Source organism: Dicentrarchus labrax, unplaced genomic scaffold, assembly GCF_905237075.1.
Source record: "Dicentrarchus labrax unplaced genomic scaffold, dlabrax2021, whole genome shotgun sequence".
NCBI lineage: Eukaryota > Metazoa > Chordata > Actinopteri > Moronidae > Dicentrarchus > Dicentrarchus labrax.
Window position 1 is genome coordinate 15,641,011 of NW_026136716.1, and position 22,625 is coordinate 15,663,635.

General features: G+C 39.9%; 1 protein-coding gene across 2 annotated transcripts in view; it reads left to right on the forward strand.

The window, feature by feature from the left end:
* LOC127378430 (diacylglycerol kinase zeta) overlaps nt 1-22,625 on the forward strand; it is a 125,127-nt gene that overhangs the window by 12,191 nt on the left and 90,311 nt on the right. Inside the window, exon 3 of one of the 2 annotated variants that reach the window (XM_051427247.1) lies at nt 10,369-10,465. In XM_051427247.1, the coding sequence (XP_051283207.1) occupies nt 10,369-10,465 (97 nt within the window). Of the gene's footprint in view, nt 1-10,368; nt 10,466-13,005; nt 13,110-22,625 lie in introns of those variants that run through there. The other variant, XM_051427248.1, reaches the window with a different exon arrangement.

Genomic DNA, 22,625 nt, shown 5'->3' on the forward strand with positions numbered 1-22,625 from the left:
TTCGTGTGGTGCTTTTTTAAATGTTTGATTGCGTTTGTAGTGTTGTACGACGCGAGGGAGCTTCCGCCTCTCTGAATCACGGCTTTGCTAGCTGGCTGCAAACTGCGGAATGGATTTCCTGAGCGGAGGCGTGTCTCATAACTCTGTTTCTCATTGAGCCGCGCTGGAAATCCATTCCACAGTTTGCAGCCAGCTAGCAGACTGGCCGGCAGGAATCACTTGTGGAGTCATTTCAGCAGACAACGTTAAAGCGCAGACATGGCTCATGGATATCGGATATCTCCGCAGGTTGGATCGGGAAAATCCGATACGTGAATTACGCTGGTATCGTTCCCGATACTGATACTGGATTGGATCAGCCCCATCCCGATTAGTTATATTAATAAGTATCTCAATTGATTTACCCCAAAGAACAATATCAGTTTTTTATGGAGCCAAATCATTCCCCCTAATATATATGTCCGCTCACATTACTGCCAACCACTTATAAAGCATGCTTTAGAGCATTGTACTTTTTATTCGCATTATCCAAGAAACCAATGACTTCCATTCCATGGTTGTATAGGCTACAGATTGATTTGAAAGGTCTGAATTGCTTTACCATGTTGTGATGACTGCAGTAAACTGCTGTTGGTTAGTTGCTATTTATACTGGAAATGAAAGGCAACCAACAGCTGCCTGAAAGGAAGATACTTTTATAAACGACAGCAAAAAAAAGCTTAAAAGACAGCACAATGATATGCTTTAGAAAGTGGTCAGCAGTAGGATCACAAACAGCTAAAGCATTGTTCTTCACAGTATGGCTGCTCCAGTTCTGTCAGCTGAAACAAAACTACGAGTTAGTATTAGCTGTCAGTCGGCAGGGTCAGACACAGTAAGTAGGTTAATCAATGTCACTGATCGCTACTGTCCCCACACAATGGAGAGGAGATGGAGTCACTTACAACTATACCATATTATGTATTACTGTATCTCAGTCTCACTTGCTTATTTTTTGTAATGCCACAGTTAATGTTATAATGACATAATCAGTTTGTTAAAGTTTCAAACAACAGAATGGACAAGGCTTGATAATAACTTATTTACAGGATTGATTTCTGTAGCATTCCTCTAAATAACAAATAATAACATATCTGCTGTGTAACCACATTGTGAAAAGGAATCCAAAATTCATCTCACGAGTGTTGTTGGCACTAACATGGGTACATGAGGCCTTCCACAGATGGAGCTGACACAGTCAGCAGACGGATGGTGCAGATCTGTACTGGTGATTCAGCGATGTTCCTGGATTCTTTGTCAAAGTTACATTAACATGGTTTGACAGTCGGGGTTCAATGTCTCGTGGATAGGAGACTGAACCGCCAACCCTGTGATCAGTGGACAACCTGCTCAACCTCCTGCGCCACAGCCACCTCAGTACCAAATCATAATCTTTAGAAAACTTCGTTGCTAGTGTGTTTTCGGAAACCGAAACTCAATCTGACACTAAGGTGCCAAACAGTAACCTTTGTAATGCAAAAACCAAGTAATATTCACAATATCCATGATTTGCTACGCTATGTTGAGGTTAGTTTGATAAACCAACAACTCTCCTCTTGAAAGGTTTTTTGTCAGCTGACTTTTAAATGCTGGGTGTGGCCACGGAATCAAGGATCAAGGAATTGTATTCAACATTATACAACACAAGGTTTTACTACAAGATTAACAACATAAGCTTCCTTCATGCTAAACAACATAGAAAACGATAATTCAATATATACTAGAGTAACATATAAAATAAAATAAAGTCGGGCCAGTGGACAACTAGCCGGGCTCAGCAGCCATGTGATCTCAGCTGCTCCAACCAGGACGAGATGGGGGTTCAGGCATACTCAATATTTAAATATTTTTTGGGGGCTTTTTCCTTTTTATTAGATAGGACAGTTGAAGATAGACAGGAAAGGGGGTAGAGAGAGGGGGGATGACATGCATTCGAATCCATGGCTGCTGCAGCAAGGACTCAGCCTTTTGTACATGGGGCACTAGCTCTACCAGGAGAGCTATCCAGGTGCCCCACGTTCTGATTTAAAATATATATACTTAGATAATTTAATTGATACAATGTCTAAAGATTTAAAAATGTACCAAGGGGTGTAAAGATTTATGAGTCCGAAATTGGTTTTAACGTTATGGATGCAACCCAACAGTTCCCACCATAAGCAAGCACTTGGCGACGGCAGCGAGGAAAAAAAGAGACAGAGAGAGGGGGACAAAGTTGCAAAGCAACAGCAGTAGCAACAATTACTAGTGACTGATGGTGATGATGAATGGAGAACATTAAGAAGATGATGATGGGGCGGGTAGTCGGTAGAGCCGGCAACCCATGTACGGAGTTGCTGCAGCAGCCTGGGTTCGAATCCGACCTGCGGCCCTTTGCTGCGGGTCATCCCCTCTCTCTCTGCCCCCCTTTCCTGTCTATCTTTAGCTGTCTCTATATAATAATGGCGTGAAAAGGCCCAAAAAAAATAAATAATAACTTTAAGAAGATGACGACGACGACGACGACGACGACGACGACGACGACAGCCACATCGATGGGGGACAATGAGCAATGATAATAGTAGTAATAGTAACTGTAGTAGTAATAATAATAACAATAATAATAACAATAATAAAAAGCAGGACCATAGCAGGAGGCACCACCAGGATCCATGGACCTGCGAGACTAGAAAGCACAAGAACTCCGGGGAAGAAGTAAACTTAGTAACATGCATTAATGAGCTCCCCTCTCTTTCTGCAGGATGAGAGGAGCTCAGTGCATCATGGGAAATCCCCCGGAAGTCTAAACATATAGCAGCATAACCAAGGGATGGTTCAGGACTCAACTGAGGAGAAATATAATATTTTTTTCTTAGTTCATGTGAGTACTCGTGCTGCAGTGTTCTGATTAATTAGAGCGTCTCAATGGACTTATTGGGGCAGCCTGATAATAAGGAGTTGCAGTAATCCAACCTGTAAGCACTGGGACTTTTACAGGATTGGCTTGATTTAATTTAGAATGGAAAATAAATGTCTACATTTAACAAATGTTAAGAACTTGCATCGAACCGTATTTTATCAAATTGTATTGCATCGCATCAAAACGAACCATAAGCTTTTATATTAAAATGCTTCCTTCCTGAATTGTATCATAGCCCATGTATCTAGATACGTATCGGATCGTCTTAAAAGCGAGAGATACACACCCCTATAAGGACGAAATTTTGATTTCAGAGATATGCGTGCACACATACACACACACGCACACACGCACGCATGCACATATGCACATGGACACCGATTCAAACGTTAATGTAAATGAAACCTCTGATATTACAATCCTTCTAGCTGACGTGACCCAGGCAGAACAAACGCCCAACTTACAATGGCAGATTAATAAGGACTCCTGGGCAACTAGCAGACCGATGTGCAAGCAAGATAGAGTGACAGTGGGGACGGCCAATCACACAAGAAACGGCAGAGCCAATCAAGGAGCTTGTGGGCGGTCTAAACTAAGGGAAACAGGCTTCAGCTTGAACGGCCGTTTTCCGCTTGGTCCTAGTGCTTGGCGTGTCTAGTCGACTAAAGGCTATAACTACTAGTCAACTAGGAAAATCCTAAGAAGGTTTGCGGTTTTATCCCCAGTTCCTCTTTCTGCATGTTGAAGTGTCTTTGGGCAAGATAATAAACCTGAATTTATTCCAATGCTGTGCCATCAGTGTGTGTAAATGGGATTAGTTAGTTTCTGATGAGCAGTGGGCACTTTGCATGGCAGCCTCTGAATGTGTATGAATGAGTGAATGTGACATGAATGTAGTGTAAAGGCGCTACATGAATGCAGTTTATAATTAGTATAATTAGATTTTTGAAAATCGTAACATGCCTAATATTTTAAATTTATAATTTGATTAAACATCACCATGGATGACCTGTTTGTGAGTGAAAGAGATCAGCAGAAAGAAAATGGAGGAAAACTGGTCCATCATAATATTTACATAGAGCAGAGAATATTCAAGTTCCACAGTGAGTAATATAGTAGCCAGTGGAAAGGAAGCAGGAGGAGATTTTTTTTTATTTTAGAACATTTTATTTTTGACGTTATATTTTGTGGTTTTGGCTGATACTGGGGCAGGATCCTACCAAGAGAAAAAGAAAAGAATCAACTGAAGAACAAAAATATGCGAAAAGGGACTGAGATAAAGGTGGACAATATGCCTACAGCTATTGGTTTGAACCTGATATAATGCAAATGACTGTATACAGGAGGTATAGGTCACAGTGGACATATATACTGTAATATAACTGGTTTATAAGTAACATTTCATGTTAGCCTTGCTACCGAGCTATATATTGCTTTTGGCTTATTATTATCGAGAATATAGCATTACTAGGGAATCTTGATAACAAAATTACTATTACCGAGCAACCAAATCTGTTAGTTGTTATGTGTGAACAGTACTAAAACAAAGTTTAATTTGTTTTACCATTGTCATATTATAGTTATTATCATAGTTATATTAACCTTACATAACCATAAATGGACACATTACCTCATCGCTGTGCATCCTGCAAACAGCCGTGTTCAAAAAAGAAAATAATATTAAAAATAAGTTATCTAATCTTTCTTTCACGCGCTCGTCAGATCAAAGTTCCTTATAGTTGCAACGCTGATAATAATAATGTATGAAGCAAAGAGCAAAACTTAGAATTTGTATACATTATTTTATCTGTAGCTCTAATCACAATGGCTGTATGTGGATATAATGCAGTGTTATCAGATGTAAATGTACCTACAAGACGAGTAAGAAAAGAGAAAAGGGTTTACTGTTGTGGACCTTTTGCTGCAACTCATTAGGGAAATTGTTTGGTTTGGGGTCAGGTTTAGGATTATTGTTAGAATTTATAATCAGAGTCCTTCGTTAGAGAGAAACACAGAGAAAATAGGTCAGCAGTGGGTGTTGGGAAGTTAAAAGGATCTCTCTGAATTGTGTGTCGTGCTGTCGAGTGGCATTTTATTTGTCATGGAAATATTGAGTGGGCGATGGATAAGAGGGAACTGTGATAACAGAAAGGAGAGGAGCAGGTGTGTGTGTGTGTGTGTGTGTGTGTGTGTGTGTGTGTGTGTGTGTGTGTGTGTGTGTGTGTGTGTGTGTGTGTGTGTGTGTGTGTGTGTGTGTGTGTGTGTGTGCATCTGTCTGTCAGAGGGACTGAAACCATAATCACATTGCACCATAACAACAAGAAGGGCCTTCTTTTCATTCTGCGCTGCTTTTATTCCCTCTCCTACACACAGTATGTTTCATTGCTATATAAAACCAAATATTTTTATATAACAATCAGGACAGGGTGCAGTTAAGTAATGCTGACATCTAGAGCCCAATTAAGCTGTTGTTTCCACTGAATTCCTGTAATTCTGCCTTAAAAAAAGAACCAAATTCTCTCATCCTCCGCATGTTTGGTGAGACTTCTCAATTTTATCCAATCCTCCAAAAAAAAAATGAGGAAAAAATGCTCACAAATGTGACCAATCACTGCCCTTTTCTGAATTTTCCAATATTTGAATCAGACGCAATGCTTTCCCACTCCAACAAGCTCCGCAACTCAAATATCAACCAGTTCTGACAGTAAACATTAACAATCTCTTACTCATTAACTGGAACTGTTTATGGAGCTTGTTGGGAAACATTTATCTGTCTATATATGCACAGACTAATCTTCATGTAACTAACTATAAATTGTTTTAAAAAATGTACGCAATTCTTTAAAATGTAGCAAAAGCCACTGCAACTGATTCCAATATGCAAGAAATGGTGGGACTGTCTAGTGATTCTAGTAATTCATCTGTTTTCAGTTTTTTCCACATATGTTCTACTTTCAATATGCCAACTCGGAATTGCTCCCAACTCATCAAATACTGTTGCTTGGTCAGTGGCCCTCCGCCTCAAAATATAACGTTGTAGGTATCCCTTACGCGTAATATATGGACGTGCATGGCTCTGTGTTTTCTTTGGTTAGACTAAATACAGCTTTCGTGGGTAATAACAGTTGTTAGGTTTAGGCACAAAAACAGACAATAAATTGTAACATACCTGACATTTAAGTACGTTACATAAGTTAACTTACGTACATTACTTCAATAAAATGATTTACTTTTTGTTTCAAATGCGACATGAACAGCAGTCTGGATTATAAAGTCCTGTGTTTGTTTTAACCATCCATCCACCCCACCACCTTTATATGCAGCTTTTCTTGCTCTCTAGACTACTTCATCTGACTTTGACGGTTAACATGTCCAGATATAACACTAGAGTGTCATATTTGGAACTTTTTCAATGTTTAAATAATCTGCTGTGCAATAGCAAAATTGCTTATCGGCTGTCAAGGACCACAGGACTAAATGACTACAGACCTGTTGCCCTCACCTCTGTGGTCATGAGTCTTTTGAGCGCCTTGTGCTCTCCCGTCTGAAAGCCATAACGGACCCTCTCCTGGACCCCCTGCAGTTCGCCTACAGGGCCAACAGGTCTGTAAACAAAGCAGTAAACATGGCCCTGCACTTCACCCTCCAGCATCTGGACTCCCCAGGAACCTACGCCAGGATCCTGTTTGTGGACTTCAGCTCTGCGTTTAACACCATCATCCCTGCTGTGCTACAGGACAAGCTCTCCCAGCTCACTGTGCCTGACTCCACCTGCAGGTGGATCACAGACTTGTCTGACAGGAAACAGCACGTGAAGCTGGGGAAAAATGTTTCTGACTCCCAGACCATCAGCACCGGATCCCCTCAGGGCTGCGTTCTTTCTCCTCTGCTCTTCTCCCTGTATACTAACAGCTGCACCTCCGTCAGGCTCCTAAAGTTTGCGGATGACACCTCCCTCATTGGGCTCATCTCTGGTGGAGATGAGTCTGCCTTACAGATGGGAGATTGACCATCTGGTGACCTGGTGCAGCCAGAACAACCTGGAGCTAAAAGCTCTAAACAGTGGAAATGGTTGTGGACTTTAGGAAGAACCCAGCCCCACCCGCCCCCATCATCCTGTGTGTTTCCCCAGTTTACTCTTTGGAGTCCTTCCGCTTCCTGGGTACCATTATCAGCTGTACATCAGCTCCCTCTCTAAGAAAGCCCAGCAGAGGATGTACTTCCTGCGACAGCTGAAGAAGTTCAACCTGCCAAAGACGATGATGGTGCACTTCTACACCGCCATCATCGAGTCCATCCTCACCTCATCCATCACCATCTGGTACGCTGCAGCCACTGCCAAGGACAAGGGCAGACTGCAGTGTATCATTCGATCAGCTGAGAAGGTGATCGGCCGCAATCTGCCATCCCTCCAGGACCTGTATGCCTCTAGGACCAGGAAGCGTGCAGGTAAGATTGTGGCTAACCCCTCCCACCCTGGTCACAATCTCTTTGAGATACTTCCCTCTGGCAGGAGGCTGCGGACTAAAACGTCTTGCCATAAAAACAGTTTTTTCCCGTCTGCAGCTGACCTCCTTAACAGGGCCCGGATTACCCACTGTCATTGACTCTTATACCCACCCTGTATATAAAGTATGCATTACATTAATGCACCCACGTTCTTCTGCACAGCTTTCTCTTTCTCTTCAGAATCAGATCAGAAATACTTTAATAATCTCTGTACTTTTGTACACTTTCATCCTGGTGGGAGTGTAAGGAGATAGATTCTCCATAAGACAGATGTAAACATCGCCAAACATGAGCTCTGGCATGGACTTTGCTGTTTTCAGTGACTTGTAGTTTGTTTACGTATCTTTGGTTTTCTTCTATTGAATGGTGAGTTAAATTTTTTTGTAGTTTTATTTTTGGGTTTGAAATAGAAAGAATATTCACACTTCTCACACACACTTCTGCGGTTCTATGGAGCATTGGTCTACGGTCGCCCTATTGAAACCCTCTGGGGCATGGTGCCAGCCATGTGACTGAAAACTATGACTAACCAATAACCCTGGGTGTAACTGACGAAATACATTCTCTCTTGCAGAGAATAAGCTGCTTGTGTGTCTGTGGCTACCAGCGGGGAGAGCTCCAGAAAGCTCCATGTCCAGAGAGGAGACAAAGTTACATGTTCAGTGTGTACTGGTTGATTGCCAGGGAGTGGAAGGGTGCGTTCTGACCAGGGCTAACAGTTCAATTAAATCTTCAATACGGTGTATGGTTATGCTTAACGTTATTGTACAGTACGTCGGCATAGTTAAACAAAACTATGTTGAAACCTAGTATAAGGCTAGATCATGTGGAATACATCATGAACATACTTAAAGGAGCCTTGTTACTTAATACTGGGTCTTGAAGGACACTGACACTGCTCATGGACTGTCTGGTTGTCTGTCTTTTAGGCAGCACCCTCGTGTGGTCATTTACAGCAGTACATTGAAAAATCGGTAAATGCCTATGATGTGTTCAGGTTCAGGTTACTTTATAGACAGACATGACACAACATGGTAAAAGGGCCCCAGGCTCTAAAAATCAGGACTTTAAAAAAGAGGCCACAAAAAAAAAACCCACTAAAATATATCACCACTGGAACAATAGAATTGACTGAATTTCTGTATACAAGCCTGTGTTGTAAAATTAAATATTTTGTCAAAAATTGTCATTTCACAACACAACTCACTAACATAATGTAACCAATGCAACAAACACAAATCCACAGCAGCTAGCCAGAAGAGAGTAGCAGTTAGTCAGTGAGAGAGTTCCAGTCAGGCATGTGACAGGGCAGCTAACAGTGAGGCCCTGATTGTTGTCATTATCCACTTCCTGGTTTTAGCCGGGCGGGTAGTAGAGGATCAGTGTGTGTGTAGCCGTGTGTGAATCAGTTGTGTGCGTATGTATGTCAATGTGCATCTCACATGGAGTGTAATTAAACTCAGCAAGAAACTGAAGAAGAAAAAGAGAGGGAGGAGGAGGATGACAAGGAGGGGACCATTTAAAACTTAGTGAAGAAGGGACACGAAGAAGAGGAGAGGTAGGAGGAAGAAAGGGGAGTGAAAAACTGAAGAACAAACAGAGAGAAGAGTGAATGCTGACTGACAGTCAGAAGAATTGGACTATTACTGCACTGATACTGATACTACTGTTGCTGACAGTACTACTGCTGAGTGGGAGATGTAAAGAGGAATGCTGGGAAGGATTATCCCTTTCGGGACCCAACTCTAATCTCTTACACACACACACACACACACACACACACACCTTGTGTGTCTTGTAAAAGACCTTTGGCGTGTGGATTATTGACTTTGTAACCTCTGCAGGGTAGACATGTTTGAAGTCCTAGATCAGTTTCAGTGTAGTAATAATTCATTGTAATAATATTACTGAGCGTAATACTTTTACGAGTGGCAGTTTGAGTGTAGTACCTTCATAATACTTTGTTGTTTAAATGTGTAGTATTTGATCGGCAGTTTCTTTAACCTTAAGTTTGTAGGGCTGTTGCTGAACCTGGTGCATGCTGTGTTTAATTTAGCAGTTTCATTATACTTAGAGTGCTGTACTTTGAGTATAGTAGTTTCAGTCCAGTGTTTGATTTTAGCTCTCAGACCTCCTGTGCAGTCCTGTCAGTATCATAGCCTCAGAGGAATTCTTTGAATGTACTAAATAATTCTATAAGTGTACCCTGGTCTGGTCCTTTGATTGTAGTTATTTGAGTACAGTATAGACAGTGAGTCTTGTTGTTGTAGAAGTAGTAGTAGCAGTAGTAGTCCTGGTATTTCCTACCCTGAGAACTTTATGATTTGACAGTGAAGAAGCTGGAGTCTGAGAGCCTTGTCCACTGTCTGTCCAGAGTAGGTGACACATTTAAAGGAGGATTCAATTTGCAGCTTGGTGGTTTCGTAGAAAGCCTTAGGGAACTGCAGTCAGGAGGAGGGTAACTACTCTTCTACATTGCATTCCTTTGAACATCAAGAATTCCTTGGGGGATACTTGGAATACTTAAACGTGTGGAGTCCTCCATTGGCATTGCCTGGACTACACAGGACATATTCAGGATTTATAAGTAATATAAGGACTTTTCATTCTTAGAATATTGCATTTTTTTTGAAGAACTGCCCACAATTCCCAGAGTTGTAGCTTATCCTGCCAAAATGTGACAAGGCATGAGACCACAAGAACTGAAGAAATTCATGTGATGGATCCTGACCAGGGAGTAGGTACTGATCTAGGATATGCGGCTGGACTTGAGGAGTGTGGTGGTGCTCCTGAAGAAAACAGGGGAGAGACAGAAAAAGAAGGAGAAGGGTTACCAAACGTAAATCGAGGTGATGGAGAATTCAGCTCTGCATCATCCTCCTCTAATTCCTCTCTGCCCTCCTCCTCCACCTTCCCTCCAGTCTTCTCCTCGCCCCCCCCAGTCTGTGTGGAGGACGAGAAGGAGGTGCTGAGCGGCTGCTCAAAGTCTTTCACTGGACTCAAGCTCTTCACCAGGAGGTAAGACTGAATGAGTGAAAGAGAGAGGCAACAAGAACCAGAATGGTTTTAAAAAAAAGAATGTGGATAAATGATGGTGGGCTACCTTTTACCAGAGTATTATCTGATATTGACCAGCAGGTGGAGCCATTGGCTGAGATCAGTCTCCTGCTCTAAATAGACAGGATGTGAACAGATGTGTACTTACAAGTCACACTAAGGCAGCTGCAGTAACAACATCCAAGCCTGTACACACACACACACACACACACACACACACACACATACACAGAAGGACATTTCAATAGAGCCTCACACAACCCTTGTTAGACATTAGATAATATACTTGTATGATAAGGCCTCCTGTGTTATTTAAGGTTTAGTTCACACATTTGGGAAAGAAACAGCGTTTTTCCAGCAGTGCTATTTCCTGCTGTCCCGGTGAGTCAGCCCAGGATCCGGATTATATTTATGTGTCTGTGTTTGTGTGTGTATGTGTGTATAACCTTGCCAGAGGGGTCACTTGTCGTCATGTGGACAGGGGACATGATTCCCACGGCAACAGGGGCAGCAGTTGTCATGCCAACAGCAACAACGATGACAGTCGTGCCTCCAGCTTGGCTAGACACTCCAATAAACAACTGTCAGTGTTCATGGACAGGAAGCAAGGGATCGGGGTGCAGTACTAGAGGCTAGTTTGGTTTGTCTTTGATAGCTAGTGTGAAAATAAAGTGATACAATCGGCTAACTAGACAGCACACCAACAGTTATTAAACATGTGGTGCTGTTGTGTGTTTTTTCTGTGTAAATGGTTCAGGCACTGGGGTTGCGAAAGCATATCGGCCAGATAACACCTGCTGTAAGAGGTCTATTTTGGTATTGTGGTAGTTAGCTAACTAAGTACAGCAGACTAAATGTCCCAGTGACATTTTTCATTATAGCATTTAGCTCTTTCAGCTTGTTGTAGGAACTTTCAGTTTGTGTTGATTTTGGTTCCCCCTGTGGACAAAAAAGCAGTAGTGTTTCTACTGCCTCATTTCATTGATTTCAAGATGAATCCGACTGAATCTGACCCAGTGGTAGATGTTAAGAATAACCATATATAAATAGCCAATCTTCTTGCTGATGTTCTTATTTATGCAGGTCTATGGAGTGTTGGTTCCTAACATGGGGGTTGGGACTCACAGTAGGGGTCACCAAAGCTTCACAGGGTCGCAGGGTCTTCTTAATGTAAGAAAAAAAAAAATCAAAAACATTAAAATGCATTAAAAAAGCATTTTGTTCAGTTCTGTGAAGAAAACTGAATTTATAAAGAATCTATAAAAAGTTTCTAAAAGTATCAGAAAAACTAATCTCTGATGCAATATCCACAAGAAAATAATTAGGGCTGCACGTTGTGATTCACGATTATGTGGGAATGATCCACACATGATCATCACAAATAAAATATTCATGAAAAATTAAAATTAAATCATGATGAACAAACAAACAAACAAACAAACAAACATGTTTTCTTACATTTGTAGAACAAAATTGGTAGACCAGGGCACATCTGCAGCACTACAGTACTTCATTATAATGCTGTTTTGTCCTTTACAGCTCTTTTTTTATTTTTGATTTGCATATTGCACTTAGCCATATTGCAATTTCAATAATATTAATTAATTGTGCAGCCTTAGAAATAATCTGCTCAAACTTCCTGCAGTTAGTGCATTTGCTACAGTACAGTTTATCAGTTATTCTGTACTGTTATTGTTATGCATTGAATATAAGATGAAATATCCATAAAATATGTAACTTGGTCAGTTTACTCAATGATAGAAAAGTTTGGGATCCACTAATGAAGAGGCATCAGTATTAAACTAAGACTGTTTGATAACCAGTTTCTTCTTGTTGTATGTAAGTCAAGCTATTATTGAGAGTTATAAGAAGAAGTAACTGCACTCAAATTGTACAAATTGTAATTTGGATTTAAACTCAGTAAATTTCAGCCCTATGTTATTGGTGTTTTAAGTACTGTTAACCCCTAGTATGAACACAGTGATCCAGCAAACACTCACACGTTGGTGTTGCTATTCATGAAAATACATAGCAATAAAAATGTTTTGATCAATTATTATTATTTTTTATCTTATAGTATTAAATTGAGTCAGAAAATTGATCAGTGTTCATATTGTACATCCTTGTAGTCTGTCTGATTCACACCTCTTTGTGTAGTGTCACAGTCACGCTATCTTTTACAGGCCTTTTCTGTTTCCTCTTTTTCTCAGTGACTTGTGTGTGCGTGTGTGTGCGTGTGTGCATGCGTGGTGTGTGGTGTGTGGTGTGTGGTGCATGGTGTGTGTGTGTGTGTGTGTGTGTGTGTGTGTGTGTGTGTGTGTGTATTTATCAGACAGTTTTGCTCTCGGCTTGTCAAGGAAGTGCACAAAGTTATTTTAGTCCTCTCTCAGGCTCTCTCTCTTTCGCTCTCTCTCTATCTGGGCCACACCCACTCTCTCTCACTCTCTTCCTCCCACAACACTGGCAGTGTCTCTCACCCCTCCCTCTCTCTCTTTGCTCCCTGTTAGCGGCCACTGTACACCAGGGTTTAGTGTGAGCTCGGCAGATAAATCAATGAGAAAGAGGAGTGGAAGCATGGATGGATAGTTTTCTCCTCCATTTTCAGGTTGGCTCGTAATTTATCCTTTTTTGTTTAGAATATTTATTAGGATAAAGAATTTTACGTTAGCTTTATTTAACATTCTACACATGTTGAATTGAGCAAGGATTCATGTAACATGGGTAGAAATTATTTTCTTATTTAGTTGTGTTAGTTTAGTCTACAACTCAGTGAAAGTGAACTCAGTAATAGTCAGTGATGTCAGTCAGGTTGTTAGTCTTAGAGTTAGTTAGACTGATGCAGTGCTGTGTTCTTCCAAGTTTTCAGTTAACTCCGACATAAAGGGGGTCATAACCAGCTGATATGAAGAAACTCTCAATACAAATACAGCAAAAGTGTGGATCATCATGAATCTACCTTGGTGTTTCCCACAACTTTAGGTTTTATTCACAGTGGTTAACTCCATTGCGGGAGGAGGATGATGAGTTCAGGTGCTAAAGGCTTTTTGAAAGTCTTAAACAAAGTCACTCATTCTTTATCAAGACATGTCAAACAGGATCAGACGGAACATTTAGTTTCCTTTTTGAGAAATACTGTTACATTTAGGCAAGTTTGCTTATTTGTTGTCTCACCTGAAGTTAGCTGAAAAGATAATTGAATCCCTGTGCATTCAGTATAGCTCAGTTGTTTTATTTTTTGGGGGGCATTTTTGGGCCCTTATTGGATAGGGACAGAGGCAGACACGAAACAGGAGAGAGAGGAGAATGATATGCAACAAAGATCGACAGCTGGAATCAAACTGGCGACGGTTACGACCGTGTGGCCATGCGCTTTAACCATTCAGTGACTACTGTCACTAACTACTGTGAATTTGAAATTGTGTCTTAAGTAAGGAGCATTTAGTTGATGTACCACAGTTGCTGAACTCCAAACAACAACCAAGCATATTGCTAACTAACAAGATATTTAAAGTGGCTTTAATGAGTATTTTTATAATCACAGTTGACTGCGGATGGTGTAATGTGAAATTTGTTAATCGTAATAAACCCACAGAAAATGATCACTGCAGTTCCCCTCAGCTCATTGTTTTGGTTTTCCTTCTTTACTGCACTTGTTAAATCTTTCTGTTATTATAGTTTCCAACAGCAACAGACAGCTCTAAAGCCTACTGTACACAAACTGTCCTTCACCAAACTCCAGACAGACAAAGTTAGACTGGTGAACTTAGTGAGTAGATATTTGTCTCAGCACAGGAAGCTGAATCAAGAGCTAAAAGAAAGTGAATATCAGACTTTTCAAGGACACAAGCTCGCCAATTAATGTTACTTCGTATTTACTGGATGTGTATGTTTCGTTGTTGTATTTACCACTGGTATCACTGCCCCCAAGAGGTCAGAAATTCGGTTATTGCAGCTTTTAATATGACAACTTTGAGCGTGTGTTTCCCCTGCTTCCAGCTAAGCTAGGCTAAACATGTCCTGAAATTAACAAACATTTTCTCATCCAACTACGCTAAGAGAGCGAATAATCACTGCATTAATCTATATTTTTTTATAAAAAGAAACATTTGTGTGTGTTTACACTTGGATCTTGCTTATGTTGGGTAGGGCCCAAGACTAGCAGATTAGGAGCGGCTGCTTACTTAGTTTATGAAGCTATATTGTCAAATCCTTTATTTTGTATTTTCTGGGTTTTGCTCTTGTATCATCACTGTAAGAGTACAACTATTAAGAAGTAAATAAACGATTGATTATAGAGGTGGAACCAAAAGAAAGTTAGTAGATAACTGAAAACAGTGAGCTAATGGTCAGTAAAAGGATATTATTTTAAGCTATTTTCTTTTTTGTGCTCTGTGTCTACGGGGCTGTAAACAGAGGTGCTGGTAATTATGCTGAGCAAGATTACTTAGGTGCCTGTGTGTGTGTGTGTGTGTTTGTTTGTGTGAATAATTTTTAGGCTGACAATCATTAGGCTGACATTGATGCTTCTGTTTAGACTAAAAACACACCACCATGTAGACCGACAACACATAGTGAGTGGTAATGTTAGAGAGAGACAGAGAGAGGGAGAACCTGTCTGGGCCTGGTGCTGGGCCAGATCAGGGTCCAATGAGGCCCCTGGGCACATGTCTTTTGGAGACCACGAAAGGGCACCAATGTTTTTTTTTTTTACTACAATCATCAGTACTTCAGGATGTCGGTTTCTTTGGCAGATGGAAAAAGTAAAATGGGATAGTAGAGGGACAGAGGGCCTGTAGCTAGGAGCCCAGGAGTGGCCTGGCCAGTGGGCTCTACAGCTTATAATTTCTACACCAAGAGGCACAGGGACCCCACAATTTTATTTTATAAGGGATACAGTCTAGGACTTATGTTTAGCTTACAATACAGTTAGCACCCAGGGTCCTGGTGGTCAGCTTATGATGTGCCTCTGTGGGCCCTGGTGTTAAAAGTATTGAGCCACGCCTGAGGTTTGGAGTTCCCCTGGCAGTCGGAGGCCCTGTGCTATGGACAGATAGGCAACATTCGTCAGTCTTTGTAAGGTATTAAATAAGCAGAGGAAGTGCATGTTCCCTGGACTGTCTTTTGCAGTATCCATGCATTATAGAGATTACTGGCTCCAAAACCAAACTAATCAATCTAAGTTAAATATACACTTCCTGATTTGGTTTAGTGCTCCAATTCCCCAGATTTCCTCCCAGCTCACTGTTTACGTTTGGAACTGTTAGCTGGGCTGACTTTTGAACTCTGTAACAGGAGTCATTTCTTTTTTTGTTTTTGCATGGTGCATGTTAGCTGCTCAATGTTTCATTCTAGCTATATCTGTAGAAGCCATCTTTGATTATTGTCAGAATAGGGAGATTTCCATCTGCAGCCTATCAATCTATGGGCAGCTGCTGTAGCCAGAGCCGCCTCTGTTTGACACAGAACTCCACAGGCGAGCTGACATTAAGTAACAAGCCTGTGGGTGAGTAGGGGATAGGTTTGGTAGTATGGTTGACAGCATCCATGACATTTGCACTTTGTATGCAGTTTGCTGAGGGCATGGCTTTTATTTCATGCTGTGTGCCAGGGATAACGTGTACTTGTATAGAATTAAGATTAATATCTTGGGGTTGGTGGAAGATGAGTTGCCAGTGTACATTGAAGCCATGCCTCATGCTCTTTCTGTGTATTATGAGAAATTATGTATGATGCATGTTATATGTATGTTTTTTAATGGATAGCAGAGCCTGGTCATTTTTATGAACGTTCCTTATCCAGCCACACTCCACTGTTCTCTCCTCCTGGATTGCTACCTTGTTACCTTGACCACTGCACATGCTCAATGATGTATCTTTCCTTGAACCTGTGACATCACATACATAAAAATAGCCTTTCTAGGTTCTGGGATTTTTTTGCAAATAAAAAAACTTTGTGGTTTAAACATTCATGAAGAGTGTTTACCTTGTGTGGCACCAAAGAGGTTGCATTTTGGGAAACAAAATTGCTTAGTAGAAGAAGCAGGTTGAGGCAAACATCACATAATGATAAATTAAGATAATTGGATTGTAATATGGGACAGTATAACAAAAATCAAACAAACATCCCCCCTTACAATAAAAAAGCAGAGCCTTGTAGAGGTGTACAGAGATAAGAGCTGGCACTCATTGCATTGCTATAGATAAGAGCTAGAAGGCTTGGTCTTACCTCAGTAGAGGAAAACCACATTGCTGTAGAACACTCTTTATTTTCTGTGCATTTGCATAGTCCTCTGTTTTTCATGTAAATATTTAACCCAACAGCACGGAGCTCTGGATAGTCTCACACATTCGCACACACTGACAAAACCTCTTTATTCTTTCCATGAAGTGCACCCAGGCAGTCCATCTGAGCTGGTTACTCATCCAACAAAAGTTTTACACTCTTTTGTACCTGTAGCAGAAACATTCCTGCAAGTAATCAGTGTAATTTTCCATTTAGCTCAGCTAGTATCACTGAGGTTATAAACTTATAACACAAGCTGGCTTCCAGAACTTATGGCAAATATTCTGTTAGTGTATTGTTCGAGTATTGTCGGATATTATTATTTATATAACAGTTTATGTATTGATTAAAGGTCCAGTGTGTAGAATTTAGTGGCATCTGGTGGTGTAGTTTCAGATTGCAACTCCCTTGCTTCACCCTCTCATCTAAGCGCAAACAAACAATGGTAGCCGTAAAAGGGGCAAGAAACGCAAATGTCCTTATCTAAAGCCAGTGTTCGATTTGTCCCGTCTGGGCTACTGTAGAAACATGGTGGTTCAAAGATGGCTGCTTATTTTCTGGTGATTATACACTAATGAAAACAAAGTTATGAATATTATATTCCATTTCCGCCAATAGATCCTCCTGAATGTTAATTACTGGACCCTTTAAGTGATTGATTGTCTGCTGGTTTATGTGATGTTAGTTGGTCCGTCGGTTGATTGGTCTAATACTTTTGGTCCAGAGACATAATATTTTTGTTGTTCTTATACCAATATCAATATCAGAAAATAATTTAATAAAAATTTGAATCATTTATTAGCCCCCAAATGGCACACTGCTGGGAAGTAGCCATTTTTTCCCCCAGGATTGCAAAGTCATGACCTGCCCTACTCTGATTGGCTTTCCAGTTTTTAGGACAGTTGAAGATAGGAAATGGGATATAGAGAGAGAGGGGATGACAGAGAGAAAAGGGCTGAGCCTTTGTACATCCATCCCTAATGTTTTTACCCAAACCACAAGGTTTACTTAATTTCTAACATATCATGGTAATTTTATGATTTATTAAAGTATATATATTACATAGTATTCATTTGTGTGTTTATTTGAACCAAAACCATGATCTTTCCCCAAACCTAATCAAGTAACCTTACCAACTAGTTTCTGTGCCTAACCCGAACCAAACCTTAACTATACTGTAGTGTTGTCACATCATAAAACATTTATTTAAAAAAAGTTAAGTTAAAAAGATTTTTGGCATGATTCATTTTAAGAGGGCAGGACAGACAACATATTTTGTAGTGTCATTTGGAGGATATACTGTGCTGTGAAAATTCAGGGTTTCAGAGGATGAAGCATAATGCTTTCTGCTTCCCTCCACCATGCTGCCAAAATGTCCACTTGTACACAAAAATATTACAATTGAATAAACAAACATAATCTAAATGTGAGTGCAGGCATGCTCTCCAGAGGATGGCCCCCAACTGTTTATGAGTTCCTCGCTCAGGAAAAATGTCAACATTGCACATATTTCCTAATATAGGCAGATGGAATGAAATGAGCTAGACACACTCATGCTCTCAATGGGACCTTATGATTCAACATCTTGGTGGTCTTCCTTTTGAGGACATGTTACGTTATAGCTGGTAAGGTCTTAAGAATTGGAAAAATGAAGCAAGACAATTACTTTTGTTAACAACACTATACATTTAAGTATAAATGAGAGTGCACATATCATATTCTGACCATATGAAGAAATGTGTCCTGTCTCTGTGTCTTTGTCTTTCACCCCTTCACCATGCTGGCATCAACTGTAACAACTGGAAAAAAGGGGAGCAGAGTGTGTTTCACTTCATAGACACCTCGAAATCTGTGATCAAGACTCAGTACAGGTTGACAGGGATTATGCATTCCAAGACATCCTGCTAATCCAGCTGAGAAATGTGGCCTCTGTTTGCAGGTCACAGCGTCCCAGAATCCATTGAACGTTGGCCGCTTGTGAATGATGCATTCATCAAATTGTAAAGTTGACAGGTTGAAACAGCCGCTTCCAGGCACTTGATTACATGCTGTATGTTGTGGTTCACATTAGCTGGACCAATGAAAAAGCAACAGCAAGTTTGAAACAATTGAAGCAAGGCATACAGTCCACTGTTCTTGTTAGCAGTCTGGATATGACCATTGGATAAATGTATTACCTACTCGTTTATCAATTGTTAATATATGCTGCACTGGAACATCATAAATTGTAAACTCAGTACGTGATTTTAGATTAAGTTTTATTGTGAATTTATATCCAGTAATGACAACAGGTGTATCTGTTGACTGCATTTCTCAGAAAGCTCTGAAAAGCCCGTAAGTGGATGTTTAAATTGAGATTATTTACCGATATTTTAGTCAGCTGATATTATTGGCCAATATTGATACTGTATAGGTATCAGCATATGTGTGATCCTATTCTGGTATATAATGTATTAGAAAATGCTATATAATATATATAACAACGTTCGTTTATGTTTAGGGCTGTCCCCGACTAAAGATTTTAGTCGACTAGTCATCGAATGTTATTTTTGTTTTTCTGCAACTATCTAACGAAAGTGGGTCAACTAAGACTCTTCTCACAGTTTAATTGACTATTAGGGCACAGCCCTAAACATGTTAAAGAATATTTAACTTAAATGTTCTTCAGTAAAGTTATTTGTTTAAGATTGCAGCTATCTGAGTACCCTTTTCATGGTACGTAGAACATAGAAATATTTTCATTCCAGCTTGAACAAAATAATTGCTAAAAACCATTAGAAAAGAGCAAGAAATGATTAAATGAGTACACTAGTGGACTCTTGAGATGCACAATACATCTCTGTTTGATTTCAGTCAAACTGACTATGTGATTTGTTTTAAGCATATTTTCAGCTACTGTTCTGTCTTTAAAAGGAGTCCTGTTTTCTTCAATAGAAAGTCTCTATTTCAGGAAACAAGAGAAAGGAAGATGTTTTCCTACCTACATATGCAGATTAAAATAACTCAGTGTTTTTCAGCCTCAATTCAGCCAGACAAAGAGTGTTAAGCTGTGTTGACATGCAAATACACACTCAGGTGGGTAATGTTTTATTACTAAGTACTCTCATTTCATCTGTCCCTCACTCTCCCCTGTTATGGTAAGGGATTATCATTGTAGAAGGCAGCTGTTATATAACATCACACACACACACACACACACACACACACACACAGACACACAGACACAGTAGGGAAAAACACATAGTCATAATAGAGTTGTTTGGAAGCAAAGGCGAGAGGAGGGAAAGGGAGGAAAGGATCAGAGAAAATTGTAAGCAAAGTCTCTCTGCTAAGCATTAGTTGTTTACACTATTAACAAGGACATGTTGACTTATACTGTATTTTTGAAGTCATTGTCTATATTTAAGAGTTTAAGAAAATCTGCTAATGATACAATATATCAGCATGAAACATAATCATTTGATATCTATCACTGAAAATTGTCCATTAAAAACTGTGGCTCAGAATGTACATGTACGTGAGTGGAACATTTTAAAGTGTAAAAATCAACTTGTCAGCTGAACAAACTATAACACCTTAAATATATCTTTGATATTTCTGCACTGACACTTCTTGTTACTTATCTGACAACACATGAAGTAACGGCCAATATGAGGCTACTGCAACAAGCTATTTTCAATTCAATTATCTCAATTCAGCCCTGACACGTTCTAAAAGAAATATAATTGACCTGATGTCCCACCTCTTTTGGGACCTTGGTCAACTTTCTCCTTTCCTGTTCTTAGATATGCTATGTGCTAGGCTTGTCTATGTTGAAAAGACACCACATTTTGAAGATAGTTAAAAGATAAAAGTGAGATGGGTGACAAACTAGTTTCCATTCTCTCTCATTCCATTCTCTCAAAGGTGTTCAGTTGATTTACATAATTTTCTTTCTTATAAAACCATTCAGTGACCCCTCGTGTTGTGTATGAAAGCATCTGCATTTACCATGTTTTATTCAGGTTTTTACCTTAATGTGTCACTCGTCTGTTCATTCAATTGTTAGCTAGCTAATTAGCTAGTGTTCTCCTAACATTAACTATCACATGTAACTAGCTCGCTAACAATTAATGTAGATTAGCTAGCTAACTACCTAGCTAATGATTGATGTTGATTGGTTAGCTAGCATCTTGCTAACATTAGCTAACATAAAATGTTACTGTATACAGATGGGTGACAAATTAAAGAAAAAACCTGAATAAATGAGTGGAGAAACATGACAAATGCAGATGCTTTCATACAGGACACAAGGGTTCATTGAATGGCTTGATGTAAATGAAAATGATGTGAATCAATTAAACACCATGTTTTGCCTTTAAATATTCCTCTATCTGTATATGTCACTTTTATCTTTAAATCATCTTCAAAATGTGGTTGTCTTTTCAACATCGACAAGCCTAGCACATAGCATATCTAAGGAAATCAGGAAGTTGACTGAGGAGGCTTGCTCAGCTGTTACTGCAGCACAGAGCAGTAGGTTCAGTATGCATATATGTTTATTATCCCATTAAACCTCTCCATGCATCATAGGTGGTAAATGCAACAAAGACACATTAGAGACTGACTACAATGCAGTCACTCAGAGATGATTTCCACCCAATTGTTTAAAACGTGCCAATGCATCTGTGTCATTAAGACACATATGTAGTATCCTCCCAAGTTTAAGTATGTCAGTAAGTGGTCTATGGAAAGAAGTCTGTTGCTCCAGCAATTTTAACATGCTCATACAGAAGACATGTCCTGTGGTAGCATTTATCTGGCCCCTGATCAGCTCAACCATTCAATGAGCTGTGTGGGTGAGACAGCAGCGATGAGTATGGGTGAGAAAGCTGCTACAGTACGAGTAATGACATGAAGTGGTGTTTCCCAGAAGGTCAACATTTATATATATATATATATATATATATATTTAATAAATATATGATCTCCCTGTGTGGCTTCATGAAAACCAGTGATCACTGTCACAACCCCTAACCTGACAGAGCCTTAGGACATGGAGTGTTTGTTTAATATCAGTGGTGGAATTAAGTAAACAGCGGAGGTTTCAGTGTGCTGATGGTTCTCTGTGATGGGACTTCCTGTAAGACTGTATAGTGGTTTCATCAGCATAGTTTTGCACACACTTTTATCCAGCACATCTTGTCATCATCATCTCTTGTGTTACATGTTTCATTCGGCTCTTATATTGAAGTCAGTAACAACACTGACCACAGCATATTGAATTTTCTGTCCCATTCCAGTAGCTGTAGTCTCATTTCTTGTACTAAGCGAGTTTGTGGTGGTATGGTCTGCAACACTGTGTTGTGTCATTGCCCTGAGTCATTCTGTTTCTTGTAGGTTCCGTGCTAAAGCAAGACATTTGCAGGTTACACATGGTTGATCAGCATAATCAATGGCCATTTGGAGGCCATTGCTGTCATTTTCTCTAAACCAGTGGTTCTCAACTGGTCTTACCTCGGGACCCACATTTTCGTCATTAAATCACAACCCACTTTTATAGAATTCAAACCAAGCAAATCTTTTTTTAGTAGACTAATATTCTAATAATAAACTGAATATCACAACTGTGCTAATTCTTATGAACATAAAATTTGCATCATAACTGTTTACAAACGAAATGTTATACACGCAAAACAAGCTATTTTTGCTTAACATACATTAGTGGAACCTTCTCTGTTAAAATAAAAGTCAGACATCACACAGCTAATCCATTTATTTATTCATTTTTTTTATCATAACCTCATAGACCTGTTCAGAAGGAGTCCCAAAAGTAGGTCGCAACCCACAAGTTGACAAT